This window comes from Macaca mulatta, chromosome X, assembly GCF_049350105.2.
Source record: "Macaca mulatta isolate MMU2019108-1 chromosome X, T2T-MMU8v2.0, whole genome shotgun sequence".
NCBI classification, from domain to species: Eukaryota; Metazoa; Chordata; class Mammalia; order Primates; family Cercopithecidae; genus Macaca; species Macaca mulatta.
In genome coordinates this window covers 36,319,338-36,332,646 of record NC_133426.1, presented here as the reverse complement: position 1 = coordinate 36,332,646, position 13,309 = coordinate 36,319,338, and the positions used below count along the sequence as shown (strand labels likewise).

General features: G+C 36.1%; 1 protein-coding gene across 1 annotated transcript in view; it reads right to left on the bottom strand.

Moving 5' to 3' along the window:
• Window positions 1-13,309, bottom strand: part of CFAP47 (cilia and flagella associated protein 47) — a 427,534-nt gene that overhangs the window by 101,616 nt on the left and 312,609 nt on the right. Inside the window, exons 52-53 of the mRNA XM_015127166.3 lie at window positions 3,729-3,904; window positions 1,531-1,638 (exon numbers count right to left, since the gene is read on the bottom strand). Of these exons, the coding sequence (XP_014982652.3) occupies window positions 1,531-1,638; window positions 3,729-3,904 (284 nt within the window). The remainder of the gene's footprint in view (window positions 1-1,530; window positions 1,639-3,728; window positions 3,905-13,309) is intronic.

Genomic DNA, 13,309 nt, shown 5'->3' with positions numbered 1-13,309 from the left:
AAATGAGTGTTCATAATTCTCAACTATCAATTCTAATGGTTTTGAATGTACAGCATCCAACTTGTCATCTTCATTTGTTTGTAATGTCAAAGTATAACATAATAACATAATTTTATCTATGTACAGTTTTTCATATCTCTTTACTGTTTCTTGCTAACAATATAGAGTAATTAAGATTAAAATATTTAGGTATCAAATCTGTAATAAAAAGAATGGAATAATCACCATACATATATTATTTTTCACAATGTTATGGCCCTGTGACAGAGGAAAATTAGGTAATATGTGCTGAGCAGAATTCAGTTCATAAATTCAAATTATATAGTTCATATAAATCACCATTTTCTTGTTTTTATATAAACTATATGCATAAAATGATTCACCTTAAAAAGAACATTATATGTCAGTTTTATGATTCTAGACTACAAATTTAACAAGTCTCTGTAAATCATGAATTTGTTCTTTCACCAGCGACATATGAAGAAATTCAATGAAAATAACCAAAACTTCATTAATTATAATGAATAAAATATACTAAAAATCATGACAGATTTCTCATCATTTTTTGGTAAGCATCTGCTTCGTATATTACCAATTTCCCAAGTTTTCTCATACACAATACCTTAGAAAAATAGGAATAAAATATTTTCATACTAGATATCTATGCTACTATAAGAAAAAAATTTCAAATGTCATTGTTGTGGCTAAAGAGCATGTACTGGAAGAATGCAACACTCTTTTGATGTGACAAGGGACAGAAATTAGTTAAGAGGCACTAATTTGCTCATTAGGGTGTATACTCTTTAAAAGTAGGGATTATGCCTTTTTTATCCCTATTTACCAGCACCAAACTTGATAAACAGTAGGAACTCAACTATCTAAATAGGAATGGTCATATCTCAAGGGATCATGGCATTAACCCACTGACCAAATGTTCACAGTTATTCATTGCTTACCTCTCCTTTGCCTTGAGGAAACTTTTGCCAGGTTTCTCTCCTTCCCACCAGCCCCTGAACTCTGCTTGTCCCTAAGCCTACACAAGCATGCAGACACACAAAGTAACATGACCCTTTCTCAGCTTCTCCTGGGAATTAGCTGACCACAGTAAAACCCTTTTCCTGTTAGACATCACTGGCCATTGTCCCTTGCTTGTGCAGCTTTCCCTCCAAAGATTCTGTCTATATCTGCTTGTCCTTCCTTTACTTTATAAAAGACAAACTTTTTTCTGTTTGATTTTGCAGACCCTTGTAGACTTCTAATGGGAGTCTTTCCCTATTGCAATGGTCTCTTTTTATCCCTTGTAATAATCCTTTTGAATAAAACTCTTTCCTTGCTAAGTCCTGATTTGTTTTTCTTTGACAAGTTTTCCAAAATGTAGTTTACATATCAAACCTTCCCTAGGAAAAAAAAAATCAATGACTAAAGAGATATTTATTTTTCTTTTTAGAAACTGAATGCATTATAACAATATTGTAATAGATTAACTATTTTTCTTGCAAGCAATAACTTTATCTATTAAGTAGAACTTACTTGCCAAGGTCGCACTGTATTTCTGGAATTATGGTTGGTTTTGGTAATTCAATAGTTAATTTCAGTAAATACCAGAACTCTTCAGCCATTTCAGGCTGAAAAATAATGCTGGTGGAGAGAAATACACAAAATTTTGTCAGCAGTTTTAGTTTGTGTAATAAATTTAGCAGAAGAAGTATACCCCAAACTAGTATAAATAGTTGGTTTTAAATACAACATTTGACAACTGCTCTGTAACATGTACTACTCTATTTGTAGATGTATTTTTAATTCTTCAGTTTTGGTTGAGAAAATCACTTCATTATTCAAGAAAAGCAGTGTTGTCATTAATATCTGTTTAATAAACGCCTGCTGGATCAATAAAAATGTTTAAACATGAGTAGTTTAAATGTCTTGCAGAAGGTGGAAGAGTAAAAGCCCTGCTTTTTAACTGTGGTTACGTCAAATTTAGTTTTAGTTGAATGCATGTGCATTTTCATGTGAATGCTATCAAGTGACATATAGCTCTAGAGAACTTCCTTTATGATCAGCACATCCTCAACTACCAGGGAAGCGGAGCTTGTGACAGTCTAAAAAAGTATAACTGGGGGCCGGACATGGTGGCTCACACCTGTAATCCCAGCACTTTGGGAGGCTGAGGCAGGCGAATCATGAGGTCAGGAGTTCGAGACCAGCCTGGCCAATATGGTGGAACCCTATCTCCATTAAAACACAAAAAATTAGCTGGGTGAAGTGGCGGTCGCCTGTAATCCCGGCTACTCGGGAGGCTGAGGCAGGAGAATCGCTTGAACCTGGGAGGCAGAGGTTGCAGTGAGCTGAGATCACGTCACTGCACTCCAGCCCAGGTGACAGAGTGAGACTCTGTCTCAAAAGAAAAAAAAAAAAAAAAAAAAAAAAGATAACTGGGATGGTATCTCAGCTCTGTCATCTTTTACTTGTGCAGTTTTGAAAAAGTCATTTTCTCATTTATAAAATAGGAGGAATCACTCTTACCTCTTACAGTTGCTGTGAGAATTTTATGTATGTAAAATACATGCCCCAAAGATGATAGCAGAGTAGGCAGACAGTAAGTATTAGCCAAAATTTTTTTTAATGTATGCTGATAAAGAAAATTCAAGATTCAGTATATGTTCACAAAGCCTGTGCAATCACATTGGGGCAAAAAGATCAGCCCATATTTCTAATGGTAATTTTTTCAAAATAGTGTCTTTTATAATATGTGATATTCGTATTTTCATGCTTCACAGAATAATAATTTTTATCCTTTAAAATTTCACAGATGTATTCATTTATTTACTGATTCGCTAAAATAACAATTACTGGTTTCTATTGTAGGAAACTGTACTTGAAGCACCAATAAGAGTTATTCTAAAGGATGTTACATTAAATAAAATAAGCCAGGCCAGGCACAGAAAGACAGATTTCACTTATATGTTGAATTTTAAAAAATTGAACTATTGTGGGGAGCGGGGAGGGAGGGAGTAGCATTAGGAGATATACCTAATGTAAATGACGAGTTAATGGGAGCAGCACATCAACATGGCACATGTATACATATGTAACAAACCTGCACGTTGTGCACATGTGCCCTAGAAGTTAAAGCATAACAATAAAAAAAAAAAATTGAACGCAGAAGCAGAGAGTATAATGATTATTGTTACCAGGGGCTGGGAGGCGGAGGGGACACCAACTTTGAGGAGAGACTGGTCAAAGGATGCAAAATTTCAGTTAGCAGAAATAAGTTCAAGATATTTATTGTAGGACATTATGACTGTAATTAATTACTTTAATTCCTCTATGTCCTCCAAGTGAATTATTTGTATTTAATTAAGAAGCAAAATACATGAATTTTCATCAACAAAATTGAAAGTTTAATCCCTAGTCCTCATGCAATTGTTTTCATTTGGTTCAGCTTTTGCATCCATAAAGGTTTACTTAGTAAAAAGTGAAGTGAAAGGGGGTAAAAGGAGAAATGTAGAAATTATTTAATTTGATATTCTGATAACTACTATTTTTGCACTGAAGCAAGCAAAAACTAACTCCAATTAAATCAGTACATTTTTTCAGGGACTAGTATTAAACAAAATTAAAACTATGAGCAAGTGTAATTTTAATGATTATCGTGTAAGAAAAAGTAAAATTTAAAGGTTAATTTCTAAGGTTCAACAATAAAATATAATGCCACACTGAAACCATACCTTTCATTGCTATAGCCTGTAGTTGCTGGAGAATACCATACAATATATTTGGTGCACTGTAGTGGACTCAGGATAATTTCATTATCACCATTAAGGGCAGCACTCGTTAACTGCACATCTAAGTGAAGAGCTCTATCTTTTGGATTAGAGAGAGGTATTTCAATGCAAGTGCTGTCCTAGAATTATACAACAAATATGTAATCACCTTTTAGTGTCAGCATGGAGTCATTATACTGTGAAAGGAAATGTAAAGGAAATTATTACATAATATAAGGCCATTTGTTTTGTTTTTTTCCTTGATACACTGTTGAATACATCTCACTAGCTTTGAATCTCTTACATGTTTTCTTTCATTAGCCTTGATAAATTGTAACCTTATTTTTTTCAACAGCAAATACTACACAGAGATCCATGTAACTAAATGGATGAAAACTATTTGTAAAATTACATTTAAAATATATTTTTCACTGGTATCATTATTTCTTTTTTTTTTTTTTTTTTTTTTTGAGACGGAGTCTCGCTCTGTCGCCCAGGCTGGAGTGCAGTGGCGCGATCTCGGCTCACTGCAAGCTCCGCCTCCTGGGTTCACGCCATTCTCCTGCCTCAGCCTCCTGAGTAGCTGGGACTACAGGCGCCCGCCACCGCGCCCGGCTAATTTTTTGTATTTTTTTTAGTAGAGACGGGGTTTCACCGTGGTCTCGATCTCCTGACCTTGTGATCCGCCCGCCTCGGCCTCCCAAAGTGCTGGGATTACAGGCGTGAGCCACCGCGCCCGGCCTGGTATCATTATTTCTATGAGGTCCATTTTTCAGTGTTTACTCTAGGAATGGTACTCAAACTTTATCACACTTAAGAATAACCAGCAGAGTCTGCTAAAAGACAGACTTTTATCAACCTCTCCCCCACACCCCTTCTCCCTCCCAGAGATTCAGTAGATCTGGGATGGGGTCTGAAATTTATATTTCTAGAAAGTTTCCACATGATGCTGCTGCTGCTGATTCAAAGGAAACACTTAAAGTAACAACGTACCTTTGCATCAAGTAGTAGGGACAATCTAAACTAAAAAGTCAAATTATGTTGATGATACATCTTTCTGTTTAGATTTCTTCCTTCTGTTCTTGTTTGTCCTGTCCTTCCCCCAAGGTACACTGTCTTAGCTCTGGAAGGCACTCTTTAAGTTCTAAGATATTTCCTGATCCTCATACTGACCCATCCTGGCTAATGACTTGTAATGCACCCCATTTCAGCCATGATCTCCACTACGTCAAAAGCTATAATTAAAGAAAATGTAGTAAAGATAATTAGTAGACAGGACGCATCTCAATTTTAACAAATTCCAGTTGCCTAAATGTTTTAACCTAAAGAAATGGAGAAGGTTGAGCATTTCAATTATAAATCAAAGCTTGGTAATAAACGTACTTTAGAACATGGAGCTGTTATGAAATTTATCAAATCACTTTACAGGGGTGACAAAAAATTCTTACTAAGCTTCTGGGAACATATCTTCAAGGTAGATATTACAGCTTTGTCTATGGCTGTTTCAGAGGACCTAGCTGAGAATATTTGCCTGATCACCTCTAATAAATAAATGAGTTGGAGGAATGCTACATTTTAGAGGAATGGAAACAACATTTAGTGTGGTGAACAACGTCTGGTGAAGAAAGATGGAAACCAAGCATATATACAAAGTAACAATTAGATTAGAGCAGATATCACTTATTAGAAATCAATGTTGATTATAAATGCAATGAAAAAATAGTCTTCTACAGTGGTTTCAGGAGATATTAGAATTATGAATTCTTAAAATAAGTGGGCATTTAAACATCTACAGCAAAATATTCAATGCTTATAATTATAAAGAAGGAAAAATAAAAGTGTAAAACATAAAATACTGACCAGTGACTAATTTCCTGGGTAACCTGGCATATTTTATAAAGTTGATACAGGACTTGGCCTCCAAATAAGTTTCCAATGGTCAAAAATAAGAACAACTAGAAAAAAGGGTATGCCAAGGTAACAAATACTATCAACCCAATATGAGCCTAGAGATTTTGCTCAGGGCTTAAGACAGAATATGGAAATGACACATTTGGCCTAGACATTTGTCCTGGTCTACTACTCAGACATTATTCAGAGAAGAACAGAGTCCGTTCAACAGAATGCTATAGCCTGTCATAGAAGTAAAAATGCTAGAATCTAAACCACTGAGTTTCAAAATGTTTGAACCACAACCCAGAATAATTTGTTTTATATCACAATATGGTTCACATATATATATCACAAAAGTTTTACAAAACAATCCCTGCATTTACCACATGTAATATTTTCTGATACTCTCTACTACCTTTTATTCTATTCTATTTCCTGAAAAAAATAATGCTAGTTTTGACCCACTCACATGTTGAGACCTACACATTAGATTTAGATTTAGATTCTGGTCTAAAGAGGAATAAATATTGGAATATAGAACTACCTGAGGTCTTATTACATACATAAGTCTTGAAAACAAAATGGAACAAAATCACATTAAACCTACTATTTTCTGTGTAAACTACAACCTATCTAACGAGACCATGCCCTCGTGCTACCAAAGTGTCATAACATTCTACAGTTGGCCAGATCTTACGAGTGGGAAATATGGATGGTGTCTATGGAGCACTTAAATCACAGCTCCTCCTTGGCATCCTTGCAACATCCATGACAAATACTATTGACTGATCACTTCACTCTTATTCAGTAGGTCTGGACACATCCTCAAAATCCTTCACAGAGCAGCCTTCCAGAGAGCAATCGTTGAATGCTTAGAGTTACCAGTACTGCAATCTCTTGAAAATCTCTGGAATCTCATTATTTGGAGTTTTGACAATAGCAAGACTCAACAGAAATAAATGTTTCACTACAGTCAAAAGCTTTAAGTTTCTAATTAACTGTACTATATTTCTAGTATGGTAGAAAGTATCTCAAATGTAACTATAATATTACGAAAATGATTTCTAAATTTCATTATTGTTTGGATATTATTTTCTTCTAGGTTTAAACAGAAAAACTTAAATGACACCTTAAACATAATGAATAATTTGTATTTTAAATATCCACCTGACAAAATATCTTCAAAATTTCAGGGAAGATTGCTTTTCTAAATATCAATATTTCTTAAGGTTGTAAAATTACATCTTTAAAGTATTTGATATGTTCAGTAAGTTAAAGAGAAGAAATTTTTGTTATCTCTCATTTTATAAGATGATCAAAACTCATGTTTATTCTTGAAACAACTTTCTTAGGTTATCTGTATGATTACAGAAATGCATAGCCATTTTGAGAAAATAACATACAAAATAAAACATTAAAATTATATTTAAAACAATATTAATTGTTTTGGCTAAGTTATCTTGCCACCTCATATTCCATTTCATTTTATAAAGAACTCTTACTAAATGAGAAGTACACAGTCCATTGAATTCTGTGAATACTTTATCTATAAAAACGTTTGAAATACTTGGCTGGTGTCTGTTTTGCAAATGGCATATTCCTCCACTTTCATGAGTAGGCTTTTAAAGTTAATTTGTGTTCAGAATTAAACATAAATCAGTTTTGACTGATTTTTTTTTTTTGAAACTCAAGTAAAACAGTAATGGCTGAACATTACATGATGACTTCTAAAGCTTTCTTTCATCTTCACATGGGCTCTTTTAGGTTTAATGATAGAAAGCATTCTTTTATAAGGTATCCAATATTTTTTCTGGCTTGTACTTAAGAATATGGTAGCAAACATAATGGCTGTTTAAAGAAATTGCTTCCATTTCTCAGACTCCTTTGTAAGAGGACTAAATAATGCATATTTAATCCCATGAAATACAAGTAAAAATTTTAAAACAGAAAAGACATTCACAATGCTGAAATTGAAAATAATTAAAACACTTAACCACTCATGTAGAAGTGGAATACTCTTTTTAAATATATAAAAACAGTTGTATTGAATTTTGCAAATTATAAAGATTTTCAGAGGAAGTTCGAATACCTACACACTTTTAAAACAAATATTAGATATTTTCAGCATTTATGTATATATATGTATACACATACATATTATTTTATTTTTATTTTTATTTTTTTATTTTTTGAAATGGTGTCTCGCTCTGTCGCCCAGGCTGGAGTGCAGTGGCGCGATCTCGGCTCACTGCAAGCTCTGCCTCCTGGGTTCACACCATTCTCCTGCCTCAGCCTCCTGAGTAGCTGGGACTATTGGCGCCCACCACCACGCCCGGCTAATTTTTTTGTATTTTCAGTAGAGACGGGGTTTCACCGTATAAGCCAGGATGGTCTCAACCTCCTGATCTCATGATCCACCCACCTCCCAAAGTGCTGGGATTATAGGTGTGAGCCGCTGCACCTAGCACATATATATAAGTTATATGTTTATTTTTTTACAATGGAAGGAACTTACGGAGAAGTTTAAAAACATAAATTAAATCAGGTCATTCATTTCGTTTACACCCTCTATTGGCTAAATGCACATAGACTAAAATCTTTCTTCTTGCCTTTTGAGGCCCCAGGAGATCTGGCCCTGCAAACACCTCAAAAACTCTAATCACAAGTAACAGCCCAACTCCCACCCCATCACTCCTGCAATCTTTCCTGTCCAGCTGTGGCCTCTCTACCTCTTCCCTGCTTCTGGACTGCTTATGCTCCTTCTTGTTGTGTCCCTTCCCACCGAGCTCATTTTGTTCTGAGGGCTTCTGCACCATTAGTCTCTCTAGTTGGGTGCATTGCCACAGTCTTCAAGCCACCCTCAATGTTACCCTGGAATATTTTTGTTCATAGAATTATCACTGTCTAAATTTACCTCAGTCATCTATTGTCATTATAACAGGTACACCGGATAGACTAACCTTAGTGGAGTGCAATCTGAAAAGTCTCTCACTACTGCTATCCAAACCCCTGAAGGAGCTGCCTTCCTCCAGCCCTATTATTATCTCAAGGTGGCTCCCAGTGCCAGAAGAGTCTAACTTTGAGGTATTTATAGAAATCTCAAATCAATCAACACTTTCTTCTCACATGCAATTGAAGTCTGCTCCTGATCCTCCCTTTCTGGCACCTCATCCTCACCCTCAGGCCTGTCTGGGAATTTTGCACACTGCTTGTGAGGAAGGAGGTAAACATGGCCTGCTCTTTTCAACCCTCTGCTCCAGCTTCCTCTCCTATGATCATGGTGCTGATGTGGCTGGCTCTTTCAGGTTGCAGGATGAAATGGGATGACAGGTAGAAGAACAATACCCACTTACTTAATTGGTGCTACCTGATCTTATCCAGGTGAGTATATAGGTTCCTTTTGCCTTCTTCTATCTTGAATTATCCCCAGGAGTCTTCTCACCCTAGAAGAATGTTTCTTGGGCTGGGTCCTTTCAAATAAGCTCAAGCCTAGCCTTATTTCATTACGTCAAATTCACTTTCGTCCACTACATCTTGAATTGTGCCGATGAAAGTGCATCTTGCTCTCACTCTAACCACCTTCCCTCTCTCTGTGGTCCATTCTGTTGGTAGGAACTCACCAAGAGCCAGGGGCATTAAACTGTCAGCTTCCTCTCCTTAAAGAAGACACTCCCACTGTCTTTTTGTTCTGGCCACCACAGATATGAGCTGTAAATGGGTGATGGGCTAAAGATTTCTCCCCTCCCTTGATGTGCCAGAAACATCATCTCTCTGTAGGGAGACCCCCTGAAACTATTGCTATGGAATAAAAGATGAAATGCTCCTGATTATTGTAAATACAAAATTGCATGCAGGATTGTGTAAAGACAATGCCAGGTTGGACTGCCAGAATGAGCCAACAGCACGTGATGTGCTTCTCCCTGCAGAGAGCCTATGAATGGATGTGCAGTCAGGGAGGTTTCACATCACCAGGATTCCTATCCCAGAAAAGCAGATGTTCATAGCTCTGGGAATGGAATGCAACCCTCGTGGAGAGCCTATAAACGGATGCATGGGGGGCACCTGTCCATATGGATAAGATAGGGCTATAAATGCCCTCATCTTGCCACTGCTCTTCTAGGCCTCTTCAGGGTTAAGGCATACTCCCTTCTGAGAATTTCTAGTCTAACCGGTTGTCTAGCTTCACGTCCTGTTTCTATGGATTGTTTGTAACCAGCTTTTGCTGTAACTGTTACTGCTGATTAATATTTTGCTAATCATAGGTTATGGAAATACTGTGTTTCTATTTTAAGGCTCTGTTAGAAATTACTGATGCACACACTATATTGTAAATTCTTATCTCTGTATACTGTACTTCTGCATATGGATGTTATGTTAAAGAATTACTTCATCCCCATGTGATCATCTCACCTCATAATCAAATGACCCTAAATCCCTCACTAACCTACCCCCGCCCTCACTAAACTTAATAAAATGCTGGCATATCCAGTGCATTGTTGGCACCACTGGACCAGAAGGTGGTGACCCCCCTGGACTCAGCTTTCACTGTCTTGTGTGTGTCTATTATTTCTTAACCTGCCAATCCACCTGGGAACAAAGAGAGAGCTCCATTGCATTGTGGGCTGCTGGCCAGATCCTGCAATATCTCTCCACTAAAATCCTAAGTTCCCCTTTCATGACATGAAGATGTCACTTGGAAGTGGCTGTCCAACTAGAGATTCCATTTCCCAGAGCCTCTTTCACCTGGGCTTAGCTGTGTCACTAGTTTTCTCCAATTGTATGTGAGTGAAAGTGGGGTGTCACCTGTATGTCAAGGCCATTAAAACTACTGGAAATTCTCTTCTCTCTGCTTTCTTTTTCTCCAGCTACATGTAGGGACCTCTGAGTCCCTAAAAAGGAAGGAATCACAAGATGGAACAACCCTGGCTCCCTGAATCACAACAGGGAGTATGCCACCCACCAACCAGGGACACATTCACTAGAATGTTACAATTGTTAAAAACTTTTACTGTGTTTAGCCATTGCAAATTTAGGGTTTATTTGCTGTATCAGCTAGATATACTCTGAATACTATATTTAGAGAGTCTTAAATAAATGGCACAGCAACCACTTTCATAACACAAATATATGTGTTATATTTCTTTATATATAAGAAATATAATTATCTATAGATAATTCTCAGGTTTGTGACTTCATTTGAAAATCCAAGGTAACAGGAGAACTTCCCAGGAAACATCCCAATTCAATTACTTTATTCGTTTTCTAACTCCACTAGAATGGTAGCTCCATGCAAATAGGGGCCTTGCTTGTATTGTTCATCACTGTTCTTTAGCATCTAGAACAGTATCAGGAATATCAGAGATATTCAGTAAATACTCATTAGAAAATAAAATGTGCAATTTATGAGATGATTTAGTGTTTGTGTGTATGTATATACCTATTATGCATTATATATTAAAAGTATTACATATTATACATTATATATTACATATTATATAATATATAGAATTATTGAAATGTCTGGTATCTTGGATAATCACAACTTTTAATTAAATAATAAAGCAGCTATGTAAAAATCTAACTCAGAAGGAGTTTAAAAGTCTCCAGTTAATTCAGCCTGCCTCCTTACTTGAAAGTTACTGGGTGAAGACAGCAGTTTCAGATGGGAGAAAGACTTTATTGCCTTATCACTTTGTCACTTGGTTGCTGGTTCATACCTGCTCTACGAGGAAAAAGTGTAATTCACTGAGTACACTAAACACTTCATCATTTCCTGCTTTGTCAGAATAAATAAAGATTATTTACTTTCACATAACCACTGAATTGAGTCAACGACAATTCAATATGCACTAACATGAAGTATTTTCACCATACTCTCTCTCAGAAGATAATCATGAGTTCAGTATAAAAGGATTATTTCTGAGGAGAAAACACACAATAATATTAAGTAAGGCATATTATTGAGAAAATCTTCAATTTTAATTTTATTCAATTTGAAAACATTACCAAGTCAGTAAACAAACTGAACTAATGGGTATTTTGAAAGTATCATGTAATTGAGAGGAAGTGATCATTATAATCTGGGTCAATAATTTTCCTAAATTGAAAAGTCAGAACTCAAATAAACCATGTAGACAGCTATGCTTAGAAACACCATTGTCATTCTTTTGCTATTTCCATCTGTACAACACTGTATCTAATGACGTCATGCCTTATACCCACCCCAGTCCCCAATCCTCCATCATATGACCTGAAATGTATAGAATGCTGAGATGCAATCAAGGTGGTTTACTAATGCCAGACTGGGGGACATGTATGTTGAGGATGCATTAATAGGCACCTGGGAGTTGTGAAAAAGCCAGAAAACACTGGAAAAGCCTAAAGTTTATTAATTTGTATTGAGACACACCCCATAACCTTGAGAGAGAAAGGAAAACTATTAACAATAGAAATATTTCTAATTGCAAGGAGTGATCCCTAGGAAGCAACCTCCTGCTTAACCGTTTAAGATAGTATTCCGCTCCCCTCCCACCACCGTATATGTGTGTATATATGTATTCTCTACATATATATGTAAGTATACATATATATGTATATGCATGTGTGTGAATTATTAAAATGTTAACTCTGAATGACCCTGTAGGCAGGCCATTTTGAAGACTGTTTGTCACGAGTTAAGCAAACAGTGCTTAAGATACATTACACATGATTTAATAATCATGGGGTATGGGGTACCCCAGGGGGTAATTCTTGACACAGTGAGTGGGTATTTGCCTTGATTTTTTTTGCATGTCAGGTGTTTGAACTTGCATAAATGAATCCAATGTCATGTTCAGTCAATTCTTCTTCATCTGCATTTATGGAAGAAGGCAGAGGCATGAATAGTTCATAATGACAGAGTAGCCAAAAATTGTTTTCCTTTGGAATGTTCATTGTGAACTTTAATTGAAATAATGGTCTTTCAGATAGCTGTGATGTTGATTTCAACTAATTAATATACTCGTGACTTAAAGGCCTACATGAGAAGGAATGGACAGTTATGATTTTCTTACCTGACCCATTCCTTTCTATCTCCTGAACACTATTTCACTCAGAAATATAGAGATATCTCAAAGTAATCATAATTTTTCATCTCAAAATGTCCAAGGTAAGATATGAGTTTTAAAGTGATGTCTTTATTCATTATGTAAAATTTGAACTTGCCCACAAAATCACAAATTAGAGCTAATGCTAGGTTTTCCTCATCAGGTACAATAGGCTGATAGTTTGCCATATTAACCCAGGTCACCTCACTCCATTACCCTCACCTAATTTCCAGTGCTAAAGCTTTCTAAGCTCACTGCACGCTGGGTGGGGTTGCTATACCCTGAATGCAAGGAAAAGAAAGTTCGTCTAGTTTTTTCAACATACTCTTTTTTCAGATATTTTACTGTTTTGATTCTATTGTTCTGATATAAACCATAGTTTTTGAAGAAAACTTGCCTAGCCAGTGTTAATAACCAAGAAAGAATAAATGAAGTTTTCCTCAGCTGGTGGTGGCAACAGACAGAAAACACACACTTTACCCAAGACTTAAACTTCCTCCTAAATTCCTGTCCTATCTCAGCTACTTTAGTGACTTTTCACTAGAATTTAGAAAGCCTTAAGGATGT